This window comes from Oncorhynchus gorbuscha, linkage group LG24, assembly GCF_021184085.1.
Source record: "Oncorhynchus gorbuscha isolate QuinsamMale2020 ecotype Even-year linkage group LG24, OgorEven_v1.0, whole genome shotgun sequence".
Lineage (NCBI taxonomy): Eukaryota > Metazoa > Chordata > Actinopteri > Salmoniformes > Salmonidae > Oncorhynchus > Oncorhynchus gorbuscha.
Window position 1 is genome coordinate 8,164,621 of NC_060196.1, and position 24,570 is coordinate 8,189,190.

Below are 24,570 nucleotides of genomic sequence, written 5' to 3' on the forward strand. Positions count from 1 at the left end.
GAAGTCACAACACCACATGACCACAACAGCCCAGTGTGAGGCCTGTCCACCTGTCTGAACTCCGCCCTCTGTCGGCATACATGTTAGCTCCCTGTGACTGCGTGTTCAAGAACCCAAAGGGGTCACGGGAAGGGAAATCTCTGCTGCTTACCAGACCAGGGGTCTCATTTATCAGCCATGCATAGGCACAAATCTGTGTGTAAACCATGCGTGTGAAATTGGGAATTGATCAATAGGAATGTTTGCTTGAGAGTGTTTGTAAATGTACACACAGCCATGACCATGCGTAAGCACAGGATCACGTGGTGGATTAAGGAAACTGCTTGTCAAGTGTAGAATGGGGAAAATATGTTGAAATTGTGAGAGTAATAATTCAATAATTTTTCAATTTTGAAGGCATTTCCATTGGGAATTCATGGAACATTGCTTGGCACGCTGTATAATTTGACCACATCAGTGCAATTGTTACAATAATAATCCCTATAAAGTACAGTCATTTGTTAGAATGAGAGGTACGTGTCAAAGTGAAACCATTGTTGACATACTATAAGACTGAGATAATGGGAAATTGCATGAGAGACGGCTAACCTTGCTCTTTTGGAAGATTTGGCAGACGCTGCAGTTTGCAGAGAGCGAGTTTTTAGAGACAGATGGCACATTTTCTGCATTAAGTACAGGTTGGCTCATCAGATATCTTTTCTCAAAAATCCTATGCGATTGTTTTTTGGAAGGTTTAAGATGTACTTTAAAAAGGATACCATTCCAAAATGCATACCATTCCGGTGCACATCCAAGTGCTATCCACCCTCTGGTTTTTGGCAACGGACACTTTTCAGTGGAGGCTTGCCGATCACAGCCCTCCATGAGACAATATTTTTGATGCAATCATCAGCAAAACAAACATTAACACGTGCAATTTCCATGCACCATCTCAAAACAGGTTGGTTCCCAAACATGAACGGCTCAACAGGTTGGTTCCCAAACTATTTCAACTATGTGAACAGAAATGGATGGATGGCTTGTTGGCGAGTGTTGCCTACTCAAGTATACAGTGTGGCAAAACAGTATTTAGTCAGCCACCAATTGTGCAAGTTCTCCCACTTAAAAAGATGAGAGAGGCCTGTAATTTTCATCATAGGTACACTTCAACTATGACAGACAAAATGAGAAGGAAAAAAATCCAGAATATCACATTGTAGGATTTTTAATGAATTTATTTGCAAATTATGGTGGAAAATAAGTATTTGGTCACCTACAAACAAGCAACCTCAAACAGTCACACTCCAAACTCCACTATGGCCAAGACCAAAGAGCTGTCAAAGGACACCAGAAACAAAATTGTAGACCTGCACCAGGCTGGGAAGACTGAATCTGCAATAAGTAAGCAGCTTGGTTTGAAGAAATCAACTGTGGGAGCAATTATTAGGAAATGGAAGACATACAAGACCACTGATAATCTCCCTCGATCTGGGGCTCCACGCAAGATCTCACCCCGTGGGGTCAAAATGATCACAAGAACGGTAAGCAAAAATCCCAGAACCACACAGTAGGACCTATGGAATGACCTGCAGAGAGCTGGGACTAAAGTAACAAAGCCTACCATCAGTAACACACTACGCCGCCAGGGACTCAAATCCTGCAATGCCAGTACATGTCCAGGCCCGTCTGAAGTTTGCTAGAGAGCATTTGGATGATCCAGAAGAAGATTGTGAGAATGTCATATGGTCAGATGAAACCAAAATATAACTTTTTGGTAAAAACTCAACTCGTTCTGTTTGGAGGACAAAGGATGCTGAGCTGCATCCAAAGAACACCATACCTACTGTGAAGCATGGGGGTGGAAACATCATACTTTGGGGCTGTTTTTCTGCAAAGGGACCAGGACGACTGATCCGTGTAAAGGAAAGAATGAATGGGGCCATGTATCGTGAGATTTTGAGTGAAAACCTCCTTCCATCAGCAAGGGCATTGAAGATGAAATGTGGCTGGGTCTTTCAGCATGACAATGATCCCAAACACATTGCCCGGGCAATTAAGGAGTGGCTTCATAAGAAGCATTTCAAGGTCCTGGAGTGGCCTAGCCAGTCTCCAGATCTCAACCCCATAGAAAATCTTTGGAGGGAGTTGAAAGTCCGTATTGCCCAGCAACAGCCCCAAAACATCACAGCTCTAGAGGAGATCTGCATGGAGGAATGGGCCAAAATACCAGCAACAGTGTGTGAAAACCTTGTGAAGACTTACAGAAAACGTTTGACCTCTGTCATTGCCAACAAAGGGTATATAACAAAGTATTGAGATAAACTTTTGTTATTGACCAAATACTTATTTTCCACCATAAATTGCAAATAAATTCATTAATTGATTTTCTGTGATTTTCTGGATTTTTTCCCCCTCATTTTGTCTGTCATAGTTGAAGTGTACCTATGATGAAAATTACAGGCCTCTCTCATCTTTTTAAGTGGGAGAACTTGCACAATTGGTGGCTGACGAAATACTTTTTTGCCCCACTGTATTTGCCATTGCTATGGCAACTTGAATTCTCCCAATGGTCCTCTTTTTGTAGTTGTTTTAATTTTTACTGGTCAAGTCACAACTGAGTAAGCACAATAAAACATTTTGGTTGTACTCTGACACTAGCACCTCTATTTCAGTTACAGAGAAGAAAAAAAAGAAAAAAAATGTTGGTTACGCCGTTGTATTTCATGGTACGGATTTGAATATCCCCCTCGGGTGTTAAAGGGAGGATTTTGACCATATATGGTTAATTAGGGGCATTTCAAATTGCAAACAGCCAAGGTTGTGCTACAGCACTGAGGCTGAGAACATTTTGTATTTATCAATGGTTATCTCCTACCAGTGTGGGTATGACAATTGTAGGATTGTTTGATATGGGTACCAACATTCTAAATTCTGTTTGTTAGTAGTATTTTAGAATAGTTTCTACCGAATATTAATAAATGAGGCCCAGGGTTAAAATACTGTCTGAAATCATTTCAAATGCTTTAGTGGTGCCTGATTGAGCTTGCCTGTTGCAATGGAATAATCGCAAAAGTCCAAACCCCACCCAGCTGGTACTCAAGGCAGACTTGAGAAAACGCTGAAAGCATTTGAAAGATTTTGAATAGTATGTGAACCCAGGTGTGCTGCTTATATGAAAACAGATTTAGTGATACTTGACTGAGTCTCACAGTCAGTGGGCTGTCTGTCATGGCATTACTGTCTCAACTCCAACAAATCTATCCCAATCCAACATAGCCCACCACCCACCAGCCCACCACCTACCAAATTGAACCCCCCCCCCACTTCCTTGTCAGTTTAATGATTCTACTGCTGGATCAAGATGTAAGCCATTGAACCACCAGGCAGACATTCAGACAATTATTGCACAAAGTGGTTGCGCTAGCTGACTTGGATTGCACCAATAATATTCTTTCTCAATCTCCACATGCTGCTGTGGAGAAAGATTGAAAAATGAGAAGTACTGTAGTTGTTAGTTTGCCGACTGAGGCGATGGAACAGCCTTAACCTACCCCACTAAGCAAATAGTAGACGCACACAGCAATGCTTATTGTCCACTGTGAAAACACCATCAAACTCCAATCTATCAAGCGGTGATGTTGTAATGTTTGCTTTACACCTGTGATGTGTTATGGTACACCGTGTAACCGTATCGTACCAAAACAAAGGCCTAGGAATTTCAACAATAACAGTGAACGAAGTCAATGTGGTTCTTTATAGCTGATGACCTGTGACACATTCCATTACATAGGGGTTGCTCACATCAGCTGAAAGCAACCGCATTGCCAAAGACATAGCAAGTCATTCCCACACCCACATACACCACTGTTTCCCGTTTTCTTCTGTCTGTGAAGGCTTCCATGTATTGGCGTGCAGCGTGCGGTACATAAAGGGTTGATGCATGTATGGAGCAGCCTTACCTGCCATGGATGAGACATTGATGATGACTCCTCCTTCTTTTCCATACTCTTTGCTCATATGATCCAGGGCCAGGTAAGTTCCCTTGATGACTGATGTCTACGGAGAGAAACAAGAGGGCTTGAGTTTCAATATCCAACACATACAACAGGCACACTGTTTTGCTCTTAATCAGCCTGTGGTAGAACTCTTCGCTGATGTCACGTAATGTAAACGAGGCTAAACTACAGCATCGTGTAACATAATGTAAACGAGGCTAAACTACAGCATCGTGTAACATAATGTAAACTAGGCTAAACTACAGCATCATGTAATATAATGTAAACTAGGCTAAACTACAGCATCATGTAATATAATGTAAACTAGGCTAAACTACAGCATCATGAAATATAATGTAAAACAGGCTAAACTACAGCATTGTGTAATATAATATAATCTAGGCTAAACTACAGCATCATGTAATATAATTTAAACTAGGCTAAACTACAGCATCATGAAATATAATGTAAAACAGGCTAAACTACAGCATCATGTAATATAATTTAAACTAGGCTAAACTACAGCATCATGAAATATAATGTAAAACAGGCTAAACTACAGCATCATGTAATATAATTTAAACTAGGCTAAACTACAGCATCATGAAATATAATCTAGGCTAAACTACAGCATCATGTAATATAATGTAAACTAGGCTAAACTACACCATCATGTAATATAATCTAGGCTACACTAAAGCATCATGTAATATCATCTAGGCTAAACTACAGCATCATGTAATATAATGTAAACTAGGCTAAACTACACCATCATGTAATATAATCTAGGCTACACTAAAGCATCATGTAATATAATCTAGGCTAAACTACAGCATCATGTAATATAATGTAAACTAGGCTAAACTACAGCATCATGTAATATAATGTAAACTAGGCTAAACTACAGCATCATGTAATATAATGTAAACTAGGCTAAACTACAGCATCATGTAATATAATGTAAACTAGGCTAAACTACAGCATCATGTAATATAATCTAGGCTAAACTACAGCATCATGTAATATAATGTAAACTAGGCTAAACTACAACATAATGTAATATAATCTAGGCTAAACTACAGCATCATGTAATATAATGTAAAACAGGCTAAACTACAGCATCATGTAATATAATGTATACTAGGCTAAACTACAGCATCATGTAATATAATCTAGGCTAAACTACAGCATAGTGTAATATAATGTAAACTAGGCTAAACTACAGCATCATGTAATATAATGTAAACTCTAAACTACAGCATCATGTAATATAATGTAAAACAAAACTACAGCATCATGTAATATAATGTAAACTAAACTACAGGCTAAAACTACAGCATCATGTAATATAATGTAAAACAGCATAGTGTAATATAATGTAAACTAAAACTACAGCATCATGTAATATAATGTAAATATAATGTAAACTAGGCTAAACTACAGCATCATGTAATATAATGTAAAACAGGCTAAACTACAGCATCATGTAATATAATGTAAACTAGGCTAAACTACAGCATCATGTAATATAATGTAAAACAGGCTAAACTACAGCATCATGTAATATAATGTAAAACAGGCTAAACTACAGCATCATGTAATATAATCTAGGCTAAACTACAGCATCATGTAATATAATGTAAACTAGGCTAAACTACAGCATCATGTAATATAATGTAAACTAGGCTAAACTACACCATCATGTAATATAATCTAGGCTAAACTAAAGCATCATGTAATAGAATCTAGGCTAAACTACGGCATCATGTAATATAATGTAAAACAGGCTAAACTACAGCATCATGTAATATAATTGCAAAACAGGCTAAACTACAGCATCATGTAATATAATCTAGGCTAAACTACAGCATCATGTAATATAATGTAAACTAGGCTAAACTACAGCATCATGTAATATAATGTAAACTAGGCTAAACTACACCATCATGTAATATAATCTAGGCTAAACTAAAGCATCATGTAATAGAATCTAGGCTAAACTACAGCATCATGTAATATAATGTAAAACAGGCTAAACTACAGCATCATGTAATATAATTGCAAAACAGGCTAAACTACAGCATCATGTAATATAATTTAAACTAGGCTAAACTACAGCATCATGAAATATAATGTAAAACAGGCTAAACTACAGCATCATGTAATATAATTTAAACTAGGCTAAACTACAGCATCATGAAATATAATGTAAAACAGGCTAAACTACAGCATCATGTAATATAATTTAAACTAGGCTAAACTACAGCATCATGAAATATAATCTAGGCTAAACTACAGCATCATGTAATATAATGTAAACTAGGCTAAACTACACCATCATGTAATATAATCTAGGCTACACTAAAGCATCATGTAATATAATCTAGGCTAAACTACAGCATCATGTAATATAATGTAAACTAGGCTAAACTACACCATCATGTAATATAATCTAGGCTACACTAAAGCATCATGTAATATAATCTAGGCTAAACTACAGCATCGTGTAATATAATGTAAACTAGGCTAAACTACAGCATCATGTAATAGAATCTAGGCAAAACTACAGCATCATGTAATATAATGTAAACTAGGCTAAACTACAGCATCATGTAATATAATGTAAAACAGGCTAAACTACAGCATCATGTAATATAATGTAAACTAGGCTAAACTACAGCATCATGTAATATAATGTAAAACAGGCTAAACTACAGCATCATGTAATATAATCTAGGCTAAACTACAGCATTGTGTAATATAATGTAAACTAGGCTAAACTACAGCATCATTTAATATAATCTAGGCTAAACTACAGCATTGTGTAATATAATATAAACTAGGCTAAACTACAGCATCATTTAATATAATCTAGGCTAAACTACAGCATTGTGTAATATAATGTAAACTAGGCTAAACTACAGCATCATTTAATATAATCTAGGCTAAACTACAGCATTGTGTAATATAATGTAAACTAGGCTAAACTACAGCATCATGTAATATAATCTAGGCTAAACTACAGCATTGTGTAATATAATGTAAACTAGGCTAAACTACAGCATCATTTAATATAATCTAGGCTAAACTACAGCATTGTGTAATATAATATAATCTAGGCTAAACTACAGCATCATGTAATATAATGTAAAACAGGCTAAACTACAGCATTGTGTAATATAATATAATCTAGGCTAAACTACAGCATTGTGTAATATAATATAATCTAGGCTAAACTACAGCATTGTGTAATATAATATAATCTAGGCTAAACTACAGCATCATGTAATATAATCTAGGCTAAACTACAGCATCATGTAATATAATGTAAACTAGGCTAAACTACAGCATCATGTAATATAATCTAGGCTAAACTACAGCATCATGTAATATAATGTAAACTAGGCTAAACTACAGCATCATGTAATATAATGTAAACTAGGCTAAACTACAGCATCATGTAATATAATGTAAACTAGGCTAAACTACAGCATCATGTAATATAATGTAAACTAGGCTAAACTACAGCATCATGTAATATAATGTAAACTAGGCTAAACTACAGCATCATGTAATATAATCTAGGCTAAACTACAGCATCATGTAATATAATGTAAACTAGGCTAAACTACAGCATCATGTAATATAATCTAGGCTAAACTACAGCATCATGTAATATAATGTAAACTAGGCTAAACTACAGCATCATGTAATATAATGTAAACTAGGCTAAACTACAGCATCATGTAATATAATGTAAACTAGGCTAAACTACAGCATCATGTAATATAATCTAGGCTAAACTACAGCATCATGTAATATAATGTAAACTAGGCTAAACTACAACATAATGTAATATAATCTAGGCTAAACTACAGCATCATGTAATATAATGTAAAACAGGCTAAACTACAGCATTGTGTAATATAATATAATCTAGGCTAAACTACAGCATCATGTAATATAATCTAGGCTAAACTACAGCATTGTGTAATATAATATAATCTAGGCTAAACTACAGCATTGTGTAATATAATATAATCTAGGCTAAACTACAGCATCATGTAATATAATCTAGGCTAAACTACAGCATCATGTAATATAATGTAAACTAGGCTAAACTACAGCATCATGTAATATAATGTAAACTAGGCTAAACTACAGCATCATGTAATATAATGTAAACTAGGCTAAACTACAGCATCATGTAATATAATGTAAACTAGGCTAAACTACAGCATCATGTAATATAATCTAGGCTAAACTACAGCATCATGTAATATAATGTAAAACAGGCTAAACTACAGCATCATGTAATATAATGTATACTAGGCTAAACTACAGCACCATGTAATATAATCTAGGCTAAACTACAGCATCATGTAATATAATCTAGGCTAAACTACAGCATCATGTAATATAATCTAGGCTAAACTACAGCATCATGTAATATAATCTAGGCTAAACTACAGCATCATGTAATAGAATCTAGGCTAAACTACAGCATCATGTAATATAATGTAAACTAGTCTAAACTACAGCATCATGTAATATAATTGCAAAACAGGCTAAACTACAGCATCATGTAATATAATGTAAACCGGCTAAACTACAGCATTGTGTAATATAATGTAAACTAGTCTAAACTACAGCATCATGTAATATAATGTAAACTAGGCTAAACTACAGCATAATATAATGTAAACTAGTCTAAACTACAGCATCATGTAATATAATGTAAACTAGGCTAAACTACAGCATAATATAATGTAAACTAGTCTAAACTACAGCATCATGTAATATAATGTAAACTAGGTTAAACTACAGCATAATGTAATATAATGTAAACCGGCTAAACTACAGCATAATGTAATATAATGTAAACCGGCTAAACTACAGCATTGTGTAATATAATGTAAACTAGGCTAAACTACAGCATCATTTAATATAATCTAGGCTAAACTACAGCATTGTGTAATATAATATAATCTAGGCTAAACTACAGCATCATGTAATATAATGTAAAACAGGCTAAACTACAGCATCATGTAATATAATCTAGGCTAAACTACAGCATTGTGTAATATAATGTAAACTAGGCTAAACTACAGCATTGTGTAATATAATATAATCTAGGCTAAACTACAGCATCATGTAATATAATGTAAAACAGGCTAAACTACAGCATCATGTAATATAATCTAGGCTAAACTACAGCATCATGTAATATAATGTAAACTAGGCTAAACTACAGCATAATATAATGTAAACTAGGCTAAACTACAGCATCATGTAATATAATGTAAACTAGGCTAAACTACAGCATAATATAATGTAAACTAGGCTAAACTACAGCATAATGCAAGATTGATTTTGCAGTAAGTCAAGTAACAGATTGTTTTGGAAAAATTGATTTTCACAAACTATCTCAATGACAAGACATTCAATGACATTCAATCTAACATTTACTGGTGTTAGTCACACACACACATACACACACAGACACCCACCCCTCTTACCAGATTTACATCAATGGTCTTCTCCCAGTCCTTTTCATTGTTGATGCCAGCATTGTTGACAACAATGTCCAATCTTCCAAACCGGTCGACTGTACTTTGAAAAGCATCTGCAATATGAAAGAAGAGTGCAACACTTAGTTAGATTAACTATAGATGAAGAAGAAGAACACTACCAGTCCTTACGAGATGGACATTTGTCAAGAAGATTGCATCTTTGTTTATTCACATCTAAACTGTCATTTCGATTCTATATCAAAGAAGAACATCTAGTTCTTAGGTTGATTATACAGGCTATAATTACTACAAGAACACTGGTTCTTTGTCTATCTAAGTAAACAAGTACATTCAAACAATTATCTAAGCCACAAAAACTGCAGTATAACAGGTATTCACCAGCACCTGCCTTTCAGCTGAAAACATTCCGCAAGAAAACCTTCAATTAAAACAATTATATTATAATAATAATCACCTTAACCAAGGTAGGAGCAACAAGTCAAGTACGGTGCTTTACTTTAACAACAAATGTCTAACAAATGTCCAGTCTTGCAAGACTAAACGGACTGTGTCGACGTTTACGTTTCAGTCGTGCATTGACAGTGTTCAGTGTTGGTTGAATGGACTCTTATAAAGCACAGATATTTAGGTAAGGCTTCATCCAAGAACGTTCCAATGTATTTTGCCTCGGGCGTTTTGGGAATAATTTCAAAAGTAACTAATTCATTTCCACACAATGAAAGTCTGTTTCAGGGGTGAATGATGTGTTAAAATAGGTAAGCCTAAGGCCTAAAGGTGATCGAAAATGAGAATATTCCGAATTCTAAACCACCGCGCAGCCTGAAATAAAATAGACTATTATGCATTTAGCCAAAAAGCTAAAGTTAGACTAGGCATATAGCTATGTTTAAAAAAAAGTAGGTTAGGCTAATAACCTATAATAACCTCTAAACTATACTTTTAAAAAGTAGGTTAGGCTAATAACCTATAATAACCTCTAAACTATACTTTTAAAAAGTAGGTTAGGCTAATAACCTATAAAGAAAAAATAGCAGTACCATAGTAAAGTTGCAATTACTTTTGCCTAGTCAGACTGTTACCATGGTTACCCCATGGACAGTATATTCTTTACAAGCCAGAATGTTGAATAAAATTATATGTACATTTACTTTACCGGTTGTCCATACTGGTGGTCCTTTTTACCGCAAGGCAGTGGTGATAAAATGTCCATAGAATGTATAATCAAAGCAACTTTTCAAACCGCTGGTAGTGGGTTCAGATGTTGATCACCTGAAAGATGCTCACTCGATGTAAATACATGCAAGCGATGTATGCATACTTTCCCGAACTCGTACACGTGTTTATATTGTTTCGTGCATGTGCCAGATGATAGAAAGCAGTACCAGCGCGTAGAGCTTGTGAGAAGAAATGTGCCAAACAAATGAACTGCATTCATCTCAGACTATGAACCAGAAGTATCACAGTTTTATTGTCAGGCAACCATTACCTTTAAGTTTCAATCTGTCCGTCACGTCACACTGAATGAACATGCAGTTCCCATCTCCAAACTCTCCATTTAAAATCTTCTTGCATTCCTCTCCGACACTTTGATTCAAGTCAACAAGTGCAACCTGCGGGAATAAAATCAGAACATCTACAAAACGATGTACACATATTTAAAGCGGTTCCTGTGCAACACAGTTGGTTTTGGCTCCATACAACCACGATAGGTTGGTACAAGCGCCGCGCGTAAAATGCGCAAAGTAACCAAAACCACCGTCCATTTACGGGCGACATTAGGCTAATAACTTTATATATAAACACCAACCTTTGCTTCATTCTTCAGAAGGCTTTCTGCGACGGCTCTACCGATACCTTGCGCACCGCCCGTAACGAGAGCCACTTTACCTCGCAGAGTCATCTTTTACGCTTCATCTGGCTGCGACACCGCGCGCTGCTTTATGTAGGCTCCTATATCATCTGGTATATTAGTTGTCAGAAAAGGGGCGTGTGGTGTATGTAGCGCTAAATAAACACACGGCGGATAATTACGCCGTCTCGTCTTTCACCTTTTTCATATTGCAAACCGACCTCCTAATGAGATAGGCCTACAGTAGAAGCTCACTACTGGCATCATAGAATGACATATGGCCCAATTTAATATCGTCTCTGTGACTAGCAACAAACAGCACGAGGGAATATCTACTGCTATGCTCTTCATATTGGGCAACAATGCAGTGACGTCACAAAGCTCGCTATTGGTAGGCCTACGGTCTGTTTTGAAAGGCAATAGCTTAACGTTAGATTGGGAATGCATTTTATGACGTGGAGATATAGACCTGCAGTATATGATATCCCTTTATGTGACTATTTGCCTCTGCCAAGAGGCCTGAAACTTCAACAAGGACATCAACCACTGGAGTCACAGGCCTGTTCACCACGCAATCATTCAGAAGGCGAGGTCAGTACAGGTGCATCAAAGCTGGGACCGAGAGACTGAAAAACAGCTTCTATCTCAAGGCCATCAGACTGTTAAATATCCATCACTAGCCAGCTACCACCCGGGTTACTCAACCCTGCACCTTAGAGGCTGCTGCTCTATATACACAGACAGACATGGCATCACTGGCCACTTTAATAATGGAACTCTAGTCACTTTAATAATGTTTACATACTCTTTTACTCATTTCATATGTATACAGTATACTGTATTTTGGTCAATGCCCCCCCCCATTTTTTTTTGCTTGTCCTAAGATGCATATATTTATTCATGTCATTATTTTACTTTTTAGATTTGTGTGTATTGTTAGATATTACTGCACTGTTGGAGCTAGGAACATAAGCATTTCGCTACACCCACAATAACATCTGCTAAATAGGTGTGCGTGCCCAATAAAATGTGATTTGAACAACAGGGCACAGCAGGGTCACAGGTTCTATACCCACTCTGTGTGATTCTCTGAATTGATACAGTAACAAAGACACAAATGACAAAATCTTCATTTAGAAATGTATGTTTTTTTTCCCCTCCATCTTTCCCTCCAAAGGACCTTTATTAGATTTATGAAAAGTATTTACAGATGTACATTATACTGGGAAAAAAAGCACATGTGTTCGTTCTTCTCATAATCACAGCAGCAACTAAAACACAGGTCAAACACAAGTTCAAAAATAAATCTATTGACATTGAATTCAGCTCATGCATCTAACATTTAATAATACTGTCATTGTTTTGTACAAAATAAAGTATTTAAATACACTTGCAATAGAAATGTACATGAAACGTATATTAATTCATCCTTCACATTGTGTTTAGCTGTGTCAAATACTAATATGTAGAAGTGGTATTAAAATCTGTAGAACTATATGAAAGCTTTGACACTTTATGAAGGAATGTGAGAGTATAGATATGTTTTTACCAAAAGTATATGGCACAGTATCTCTTCCTAGATTTAATCAGTAGTTGTTTTTAAATAGTGTAAAATTCTGGAAATGTCTTACCAAATAAATATTTTTAAATATCTTTCAAAAAACATCACAACTGTCTTGGAGTACAAGAACCCGCCAACCATCTAGAAGAAGGAGAGGAGATTGATATATTGCACGTTTCATAGATGTACCCATAAATATGTTTATTTGATTGTCTTCTCCATTGTGAGTCATCTTGAAATGAGGTCAGGCCTTTACACTGCAGTTTCATGCTGTCTCTGTGTGTCATCAGGTTTGATCAAACACAAGAATATGATACGACTGAATCATTGCCCATTTCTCCGATATTCCGATCATTTGTCTGTTCATACAGCTCTGTTGTTGATAATAATATCAGTATATCAACATACCGTACAAAGTAAACAACCCCTCACTTCTATAATTATTTTGAAATATAGTTAAATAAAATTTTACTTCATCATAACAATTACAATCCATTCTAAATGATTTCTTCATCTCTATACATCGACTTTGACCCCCCAACTTATGGAGTGTGTGAATTACTTTAATTTAAAAGTCTTACATCCCATACATGTAACTATTCAAATATAGGTACGCTGGATACTGAACCTAGATCAGTTCTAACTTAATTGTGATCGTGCTCCCCAGGGTTGTGTACTGCAACCAACACAGTTTCTGAGTGATACCCTCAGTGACACCAGAGCAATAGTCATTTGAGAGCATTTGATAGACAAAAATGATCAAATAAAGATTATATTGAAAGGCAAGTTGTAAACCAAGAAGTGAAAGGCCTGATTCAGGCTGTGTATGTTGGCTATATACTGTTAAAGTAACTGCCCAGTGAAAATCTCCCTTTTAAAAGTTCATATTCTGTTAACTCATTTCCAAATAATGTTGCTGACTCGTCCTATACTCGTATTTGTGAACAAAGCATAAATTGGAGAGAAAAAAAAACACTTAAAAAAAAAACTCCACCTCAAACTTGTATCTCAAACAGACCGTTTAAAAAATGCTTGCCATTTCCTCATAGAACATGTCATCTCCCTGAGGAGGATGAGCTGGCCAATCAACGGTCGACTTGAGTTAAAACTTCTATGTACCCATACTATTCTGTTGGTGGGGTACGTCCACACCCTTCAAACACAGAAAACCTGTTCTTTTAACATACTTAATTAAAACATTTAGAAAACGATTTCACTCCTATTGTAAGAAATTATAGGTCATATTTAATTGAAATCTGAAAACACTCGGCAGTTACTTTAATGATATCCTCAGCCTTCCAAATTCACAGTGGGGATTCATGGCGACTGCATCGGTATCAAATCTCTCTTTTTATATTCTATTTTCATGTTGTTCATTCAGTTTTTCCTCAGTCGGTTACCTCTTTGGTCGATCCTTTGTTAGCTCGTGTTGAGAGTCTAGGTCATTTAAGGTCGATGCTTTCACATCTTTGGCCCCCTGTTTGACCGAGTGAACAGAACAGTGAATAGTGAATCATCATTTTGTGGAAATAAGGAAATGAAGGTGAGAAACAAAACATGTTAACACCGTAGTGGAGTTTGTGCTGAGCGTGGACCTGGGGAGTTGAATCACTCAACAAAGTCACAAAGAGGTTCATGACGTTTCTGTACGTGATGAGTAGCACTACGGACGGCACATTTAACCCACAATAGTGAGCTTGGAAATGTGTCAAAGTGGCAGCTTTTTATGTCTGAGAATTATAACAAACATCTGATGGTTATAATAAAGATACACTATAATCCGGTGGAAAATCTACAAAGGACTTGAGTGTACTGGAAGTTTTTACTTGTTTACCAGTGTTGTGTGGAAACTGTACTGTAACAGAACATTGGCAGTAAAGCTGTAAGACACAAGTGTGTGTGTGTGTGTGTGTGTGTGTGTGTGTGTGTGTGTGTGTGTGTGTGTGTGTGTGTGTGTGTGTGTGTGTGTGTGTGTGTGTGTGTGTGTGTGTGTGTGTGTGTGTGTGTGTGTGTGTGTGTGTGTGTGTGTGTGTGTTCGTGACAGAGGGTTTGCAGAGGTGAATAAAAGCATCGCTCCTGTTTTGACTGCACATTGTGTAAGGTGGTGAAGTGGGACTCGTCCGATACTTCAAACTGGTCTCCCGTTGCATAGTGAGCACAGTGTCTGTCCTCTCTTGTTGTTGGTGGGCGATACGGACATAACTCTGCTCTGTAAATACTCAGTTCATCTCCCGAGTATAAGTCATCTCCTTAATCCTCTTTTTTAAAACCTTGGCAGGACTTTGTTTTGGAACCCCAGGTAGTTGGTGAACTGCCAAATGTCAATGTCAAACAGTTCCCACATTGTAAGGAGGGACCGGGGTCTTCTTCCCCCTTGTGTCATTGTACTGTACTGTAATGTACCCTACTGTACTGTACCCTACTGAACTGTACCCTACTGTACTGTACCCTACTGTACTGTACCCTACTGTACTGTACCCTACTGTACTGTAATGTACCCTACTGTACTGTACCCTACTGTACTGTAATGTACCCTACTGTACCCTACTGTACTGTACCCTACTGTACTGTACTGTACTGTAATGTACTGTACTGTACTGTACTGTACTGTACTGTACTGTACTGTACTGTACTGTACTGTACTGTAATGTACTGTAATGTACCGTAATGTACTGTAATGCACCCTACTGTACTGTACTGTAATGTACCATACTGTACTGTACTGTAATGTACCCTACTGAACTGTAATGTACCCTACTGTACTGTAATGTACCCTACTGTACTGTAATGTACCCTACTGTACCCTACTGTACTGTAATGTACCCTACTGTACTGTAATGTACCCTACAGTACTGTAATTTACTGTACTGTACTGTACCCTACTGTACTGTACTGTAATGTACCCTACTGTACTGTACTGTAATGTACCCTACTGTACTGTACTGTAATGTACCCTACTGTAATGTACCCTACTGTACTATATTGTACCCTACTGTACCGTACTGTACTGTACTGTAATGTACCGTACTGTACCGTACTGTAATGTACCCTACTGTACCGTACTGTACTGTACTGTACCCTACTGTACTGTACTGTACTGTACTGTAATGTACCCTACTGTACCCTACTGTACTGTAATGTACCCTACTGTACTGTAATGTACCCTACTGTACTGCAGTGTTCTGTACTAGTCCTTGTGCACATCCTCAGCCCGGAGAATCTTGTACAGGACCCAGTAGAAAATGTTAAAAAACAGGAAGGCCAGGGGGAAACCCGCCCGCGATACCGTGTCGATCTTCTTGGCGCGGTCGATGAACAGCTTTCTCATCTCTTCGTGGCTCTTGGCGGCCGGGTCCTTCTTGGGGTGCTGGGCGGGCTGGGGCCCCGTGGCGCCAGGGGTGGTGGCGGCGTTGTTGGTGGCCTTGGGGATGGTGCCGTCCTTGACAGCAGTGCCGCCACCGCCGGTCGTGGCGGTGAAGCTGAGGCGGCTCTCCCTCACGTTGTCGTCCTATGAACAGGAAAGGCGGGAGTTAGTTAGATAGGGGTCACAGGTCAAGGATGAATAAACTCCCAGAACGGGAACGGCTCCTCCGATGGACTGCCTTGAGGTGCTCCAGAGAGGTACACTGAAATGTCATCCCTCTCCCTCAATTGATCTTGCTCTCCCTCCTCTCTTAACAATGGGGGGGAATCGCTTGCCATAGCAACTGCAGCAATATGACAGGCTGACTACCTCGTAGTCTCCCAGCCAAGTACACTTCAGTCTCCATCCTGCTAACACTCCAAATAAACTTGACTTCAACTAAACTCCAGCCTTTGACTTCATGTTGAGTCAATGCCTATTCTCCCTAACTCAATAAATCTATCAAAGTGCAACATGAACATGGAGTGATTTGTGCATCATGAGACCTTGCTTAAAACCTCTAGTCTATTATTGTTTTTATAACCCATAATGCCTCTGGTGTTATCCTAGGACACACCCCTCTCTCTTTCAAACCTACTCATTCCTGTACCCTTTAGAGTCGTCACCCCTCAAGCAACCCCCTGGCCTTTTCCCTCAAATGTCACAACTAGGGTCGAAAAAAAAAAGAGCTCAGAACTGGAAATTCTCTTTAAAAAGCAATTGACATGATATGAATGAAGGGGCATTACCTTTTGGCCTATGCACAAACAAAGCCCTGCACGTGATAGTTTTATTTGACATGATCAATATGGAAATGATTTAAATGGAATGAAAACAGGATCAATACGAGTTGAGCAATCACTTTTCCATGAGCGAATTCACAATGAACAACAAATGATATGTTGACATGAGGGAAGAATAGGAAAGCAGGAAATGTTTGGATATTTTCCTTATTTCCAGGCTGAAATGCAATTTCTATAGAAATGCATTTGGATGGGGAAATGAAAAGAAACAAAACAGCAACAGCAACTGAAAGGAACAAGGAACTGGGAGTGAAAACAGGGAGTGTGTGTGTGACAAGTTGACAACAGGCCATTATGCCATTAAACACATTATGAAGAATAATGGAATGCCATTAGTGTAATGAAGAATGTCACAGAGTAAAATGAGTCACTACACCAGCATTGTGAGTCACATTATGCTAAAAGGGATACTTCGGGAAATCGGCAATGAAGCCCTTTATCCACTTCTCAAGAGTCAGATGAACTGGAGACCATCTTTACGCCTCTTCATGCAGTTTGAAGGAAGTTGCTAACGGGCGCTAGCACAATGACTAGACTTCTATGGTAACGTTTAGCATGCTAGCTTTTACCATAGGCGTCCCAGTCAGTAGTTAGCATTGGCTCGCAAAACCACCTCCAACGTCCTTCATACTGGATGCAGAGATATAAAAATGGGATCCACAAGGTCATCGGATTCCAGGGAAGATTTAATTGCCACACATTTTTACAACACGTTCTCTTTGATGAAATACTGTAAAAAAATAAATAAAAAAAATGTATGTTTCTATGCTGTCTTTGTATAGTTCTCATACTTAGGTGTGAAAATGAATATGAATATGGAGAGAACACCGACAACGACAAACAGCAGAGGAACAGCACACAACTAAAGAAACACAAACACACAAACGTATGACCAGATGGAGTGTGGGGTTCTAATAGCTGGGTTCAAATGTTCTTTACCCTGTCAGAGGAATTGTAGATGTGGCCCATAGATCCATATATGGGCGTGTCGTTGTTTCTCAAACCATTAAAGCGTCTCAATGACTCAGCCAGCTCATTGGGATCAATGGAATGATCCTCATCACCATTCTTTCATCACAGGAGAAGCATGCAAATGGGAAACAAACAAACAAAGTACTAAAATGATGATGAGAATCATGCAATATAGAGGAATTCACTGTGGATATGCCTGAAACCCTGTGGATATATCTGAAACCCTGTGGATATGCCGGAAATGCCGTGGATATGCCTGAATGCCGTGGATATGCCTGAAACCCCGTGGATAGGCCTCAAACCCTGTGGATAGGCCTCAAACCCCGTGGATAGGCCTCAAACCCCGTGGATAGGCCTCAAACCCCGTGGATAGGCCTCAAACCCTGTGGATAGGCCTCAAACCCTGTGGATATGACTCAAACCCTGTGGATATGACTCAAACCCTGTGGATATGACTCAAACCCTGTGGATATGACTCAAACCCTGTGGATATGACTCAAACCCTGTGGATATGACTCAAACCCTGTGGATATGACTCAAACCCTGTGGATATGCTAGAAACACATGAAAATAGACAAGAACAGCAAACAAGAAGGTGAATCAAAACTAAAGTTGTGCCATGCTTTAAGAAACCGGGCGAGGTGCAATTGAACATAACATAATTTGTGTGTGTGTGTGTGTGTTGGTATTTGACTTCTAGACAAGTTCGTTACCTCAAGTTAGTTAGAGAAAGGCTGAGCCCTGCATGTTTGAATTGACAATGACCCCTATCCACTGACTTTGTCCTCCTCCTGGTTACAAGCAGTGTTCATTCATCTTTATCTCATCGTGTTCTATCCAGATTTCCCTCCATCTCTTTGATTTGATTGGCCTGAGTATTCCCTTGGTAAAATCCACACAGTATAAAGCAAATGGACTCTTCCCCTGGTACAGAGAGAGGCAGTCTTTTTTGTATGTCTCTATTTTATATTAATGGATGAGGGATAGGAAGAAACACAGACATCAGCCAAATGTTCAGACACTGACCCGTTCTGTCCTTCAGGAAGCTTTGTAGTAAACATGTCGAAGTAAACATTGGAAGTTTTATCCTTGGTGTACCACGGGTTGGTGTAGTAACAGTATATGGCCACCGGGGAGCAGTGTTGACTCGAAGGTGGATGGTAGAACATTGCACCTGTTGGGGAAGTTGCTTTGCTGTTGTGCCTCAACTTTTACTTTGTGTCAAACAAGGCCATGTTGTTTTGCCTAGTCCGAATACAAAGATTATGCTAACTTTCTATAGTCTACTTTCATGAGTAAGAATTTGCTCGCAACTGAATTGCCTGGATAAATAGCTTCAATAACCTAAATAAGCAAGCCTTTTGACCACAGAGACATGGTTTATCTGACCCAGGCCCAGAGTCCAGGCTAGGGCCCGATTTAGTGACAGACAGCGTATAATTTGACTTTTTCGTCTTAATCTTTTAAAATGTCCAAAAGGCCAGAAACCCAATTAACCACAGAGTCAAGGCCTCTAAGCCACCCCGACATCCGTCAAGTCACATTCTTGGCCAACTAATTCCCAGAGCTCCTCTGTCAACCTCATCTTTTGACATTTCTCAACATCCTCAGACAGTCTTCAGACAACATTTCATGTTACACTGCTTGTTTCATGGATTTTGACACAACTAGTTGTAGTTTGCTACAGTGCTACAAGCTCTTCACATTAGCAATCCAATAGAATACAATGTATGGTATAAACCCTCAACAATAACACTCAGTGGACAGAATATTAGGAATACCTGCTCGTTCCATGATATAGACTGACCAGGTGAATCCAGGTGAAAGCTATGACCCCTTATTGATGTCACTTGTTAATTCCACTTCAATCAGTGTCGAGGAAGGGGAGGAGACGGGTTAAAGAAGGATTTTTAAGCCTTGAGACAACTGAGTCATGGATTGTAAAAGCCGTGCTTTTACACCTGCATTGTTTGCTGTTTGGGGTTTTAGGCTGGGTTTCTGTACAGCACTTTGAGATATCAGCTGATGTACGAAGGGCTATATAAATAAATTGGATTTGATTTGATTTGATTGTGTATGTGTGCCAAGGCAAAAGATGGGCAAGGCAAAATATTTAAGTGACTTTGAACAGGGTATGGTAGTAGGTGCCAGGTGCAATGGTTTTGTGTCAAGAAATGCAACCCTGCTGGGTTTTTCACACTCGACAGTTTCCCATGCGTATCAAGAATGGTCCACCACCCAAAGGACATCCGGCCAAATTGACACAACTGTGGGAAGCATTGGAGTCAACACGGGCCAGCATCCCTGTGGAACACTTTTGGCACCTTGTAAAGTCACGGCGAATTGAGGCTGTTCTGAGGGCAACAGGGGAAGGTGTCCCTAATGCCTGGTATACTCAGTGTACATGTACTGTATGTCTGAGAAGGATATATCTGTGAAGGATATAATTGCTTGTTTCATTATTTGTTAGGTTTCTAATGTTTGGTTATACTCAGTGCATGTCTGAGAAATATATATCTGTGACCTATAGAATTGCTTGTTTCATTATTTGTTAGTGGCTAAAGCATTGAGGTGGGAGTTATTCATTAGTGCTTTGTGACCACTTACTTCAGCCTCAGAGCTCCTTAAGGAACCACACCATAACGGCAATATGCAGTCATTGTTGCACGGAGTTGTTTGTTCACGCTCTGAGTCGAAGAACGTGTTCTAGATTGGTCTGTCAACGTTACCTTCTTCTTCGTTCTCCGCGGGCGGAGTCTTAAGAGTTCCTTGTGTTGCCTGGAGACAAAGTTGACGGCGGCGTACTCGAGCAGAGCGGAGAATACGAAGAGGAGACACACCGCCATCCAGATGTCGATGGCCTTCACATAGGACACCTACAACACCAGAGAGACAGAGACAAAGTCACAGTCAGAGAGCAGAGACAGACCGAGAGACAGAGACAAAGTCACAGTCAGAGAGCAGAGACAGACCGAGAGACAGAGACAAAGTCACAGTCAGAGAGCAGAGACAGACCGAGAGACAGAGACAAAGTCACAGTCAGAGAGCAGAGACAGACCGAGAGACAGAGACAAAGTCACAGTCAGAGAGCAGAGACAGACCGAGAGACAGAGACAAAGTCACAGTCAGAGAGCAGAGACAGACCGAGAGACAGAGACAAAGTCACAGAGCAGAGACAGACCGAGAGACAGAGACAAAGTCACAGACAGAGACAGACCGAGAGACAGAGACAAAGTCACAGTCAGAGACAGACCGAGAGACAGAGACAAAGTCACAGTCAGAGAGCAGAGACAGACCGAGAGACAGAGACAAAGTCACAGTCAGAGAGCAGAGACAGACCGAGAGACAGAGACAAAGTCACAGTCAGAGAGCAGAGACAGACCGAGAGACAGAGACAAAGTCACAGTCAGAGAGCAGAGACAGACCGAGAGACAGAGACAAAGTCACAGTCAGAGAGCAGAGACAGACCGAGAGACAGAGACAAAGTCACAGTCAGAGAGCAGAGACAGACAGAGACAGAGACAAAGTCACAGTCAGAGAGCAGAGACAGAAGTCACAGTCAGAGAGCAGAGACAGACCGAGAGACAGAGACAAAGTCACAGTCAGAGAGCAGAGACAGACCGAGAGACAGAGACAAAGTCACAGTCAGAGAGCAGAGACAGACCGAGAGACAGAGACAAAGTCACAGTCAGAGAGCAGAGACAGACCGAGAGACAGAGACAAAGTCACAGTCAGAGAGCAGAGACAGACCGAGACAAAGTCAGACAGAGACAAAGTCACAGAGACAAAGTCACAGAGCAGAGACAGACCGAGAGACAGAGACAAAGTCACAGTCAGAGACAGACCGAGAGACAGAGACAAAGTCACAGTCAGAGAGCAGAGACAGACCGAGAGACAGAGACAAAGTCACAGTCAGAGAGCAGAGACAGACCGAGAGACAGAGACAAAGTCACAGTCAGAGAGCAGAGACAGACCGAGAGACAGAGACAAAGTCACAGTCAGAGAGCAGAGACAGACCGAGAGACAGAGACAAAGTCACAGTCAGAGAGCAGAGACAGACCGAGAGACAGAGACAAAGTCACAGTCAGAGAGCAGAGACAGACCGAGAGACAGAGACAAAGTCACAGTCAGAGACAGACCGAGAGACAGAGACAAAGTCACAGTCAGAGAGCAGAGACAGACCGAGAGACAGAGACAAAGTCACAGTCAGAGAGCAGAGACAGACCGAGAGACAGAGACAAAGTCACAGTCAGAGAGCAGAGACAGACCGAGAGACAGAGACAAAGTCACAGTCAGAGACAGACCGAGAGACAGAGACAAAGTCACAGTCAGAGAGCAGAGACAGACCGAGAGACAGAGACAAAGTCACAGTCAGAGACAGACCGAGAGACAGAGACAAAGTCACAGTCAGAGAGCAGAGACAGACCGAGAGACAGAGACAAAGTCACAGTCAGAGAGCAGAGACAGACCGAGAGACAGAGACAAAATCACAGTCACAGAGCAGAGACAGACCGAGAGACAGAGACAAAGTCACAGTCACACAGTCACAGAGCAGAGACAGACCGAGAGACAGAGACAAAGTCACAGTCACACAGTCAGAGAGCAGAGACAGACCGAGAGACAGAGACAAAGTCACAGTCACACAGTCAGAGAGCAGAGACAGACCGAGAGAGAGACAGAGACAAAGTCACAGTCACACAGTCACACAGTCAGAGAGCAGAGACAGACCGAGAGACAGAGACAAAGTCACACAGTCACACAGTCACACAGACAGACAGACAGACAGACAGACAGACAGACAGACAGACAGACAGACAGACAGACAGACAGACAGACAGACAGACAGACAGACAGACAGACAGACAGACAGACAGACAGACAGACAGACAGACAGACAGACAGACAGAGACAAAGTCACACAGTCAGAGAGTAGAGACAGACTGACACACAGACAGAGACGCAGAGACAGACCGACAGACAGACAGACAGAGACCACGTCATAGTCAGACAGACAGACAGACAGACAGACAGACAGACAGACAGACAGACAGACAGACAGACAGACAGACAGACAGACAGACAGACAGACAGACAGACAGACAGACAGACAGACAGACAGACAGACAGACAGACAGACAGACAGACAGACAGACAGAGACAAAGTCACACAGTCAGAGAGTAGAGACAAAGTCACACAGTCAGAGAGTAGAGACAAAGTCACACAGTCAGAGAGTAGAGACAAAGTCACACAGTCAGAGAGTAGAGACAGACTGACACACAGACAGAGACGCAGTTTCAACTGTCTGGCCAAGTTTGCAGCAAGTTTGCAGCTTGTTTTATGTTTTCATTTCACAGAGATTGGATTGATGCTGTTACATAATTTGGAGTATGTTAGGAGTATATGAGAATACATAATACATGTATATATCAAATATGTGTCATGGAGTATTTTGTCGTTTTTAGCTGAATAGGTTGGAATAATGCTGTGAAATTGTGAAAATGATGATAATGCCCCGTTAGTGTAAGAGCTGCTTGAAAAGACCACCTGTAATTTCAGCCTGTTTTGGTGGGATGGAGTTATAGCATCTCTGGTGACATCACCAGGTGGTAAATGAGTTACTAGACCAATAAGAAAGAGAGTTCAAAGCCTCTCTGCCAATAACAGTTAGTTTTCAGTTTCCCCTTCCCCACTCAGACCCACTCCCAGACAGTCCTAGCTGAATCCTTGCTTGAGAAATGGACCTTTGCTCAGAGGATACTCTTTTAATTGTTACCCCAGAAGTGATTTGATATCGGAGGTAACAGATGCATGGAACCTTTAACATTTAGTCTGTCATGATGTTACCGTTTTATCTTTCAAGGAGATGGATATGCAGTCACTGATATCATGACGGTGTAAAAACGTCTTCTTGCTCAATGCTCAATTCAGTTACGTGACGGAACATTCCATTCACTACGCTGCATCATTCTTTAACACATACAGAGCACTAAATACTACTCAAGGGTAAAGAGGACAAGTTAGGTCTTTTTATTTGATTTAGATTTATTTTAAATGTTAACCTTGACAGTAGTCTATGGCCCAGGAGAACATTGTATCCTCGGATTTACAGTAAGTCTAAAAATACTGAACTTGTCATTTAACAAGTAAGTGCCAGTATTTTGTTCTTCTACATGGGCGAATACCAAACATATATACACAGGCCCTTTGGGAGGAGATGTATTAAACAGTACTGAGATGTTCCATATAGACAGAAAGTCTCCGAACACCAGCAGGGGCATTTAACATATATCTCAGAACATCGCTTATATATAAAATGTCTTAGGTAGCTCTTTATACAGTCTATTTGAGATCATTTAGGTGTATAAACGATGCAACACATTCAATCGCGTATGATCTCTGCAACACTGCAAGGCTCCGTTAAAAGCAAACAGGAAAAAGTCACCCTGTACCTAGACCATAAATCAACCACGGAC

The 24,570-nt window shown here is 39.6% G+C and overlaps 2 protein-coding genes across 2 annotated transcripts in view; both read right to left on the reverse strand.

The window, feature by feature from the left end:
* LOC124012902 (15-hydroxyprostaglandin dehydrogenase [NAD(+)]-like) overlaps positions 1 to 11,639 on the reverse strand; it is a 31,033-nt gene extending 19,394 nt beyond the window's left edge. The window contains exons 1-4 of the mRNA XM_046326945.1: positions 11,316 to 11,639; positions 10,995 to 11,118; positions 9,494 to 9,600; positions 3,939 to 4,035 (exon numbers count right to left, since the gene is read on the reverse strand). Of these exons, the coding sequence (XP_046182901.1) occupies positions 3,939 to 4,035; positions 9,494 to 9,600; positions 10,995 to 11,118; positions 11,316 to 11,408 (421 nt within the window). The 5' untranslated portion in view covers positions 11,409 to 11,639. The remainder of the gene's footprint in view (positions 1 to 3,938; positions 4,036 to 9,493; positions 9,601 to 10,994; positions 11,119 to 11,315) is intronic.
* A 4,359-nt stretch (positions 11,640 to 15,998) lies between these two features.
* The window catches only part of LOC124013072 (glycine receptor subunit alpha-3-like), a 138,803-nt gene continuing 130,231 nt past the window's right edge, over positions 15,999 to 24,570 (reverse strand). The window contains exons 8-9 of the mRNA XM_046327222.1: positions 20,826 to 20,972; positions 15,999 to 16,426 (exon numbers count right to left, since the gene is read on the reverse strand). Coding sequence (XP_046183178.1) covers positions 16,106 to 16,426; positions 20,826 to 20,972 — 468 coding nt within the window. The 3' untranslated portion in view covers positions 15,999 to 16,105. The remainder of the gene's footprint in view (positions 16,427 to 20,825; positions 20,973 to 24,570) is intronic.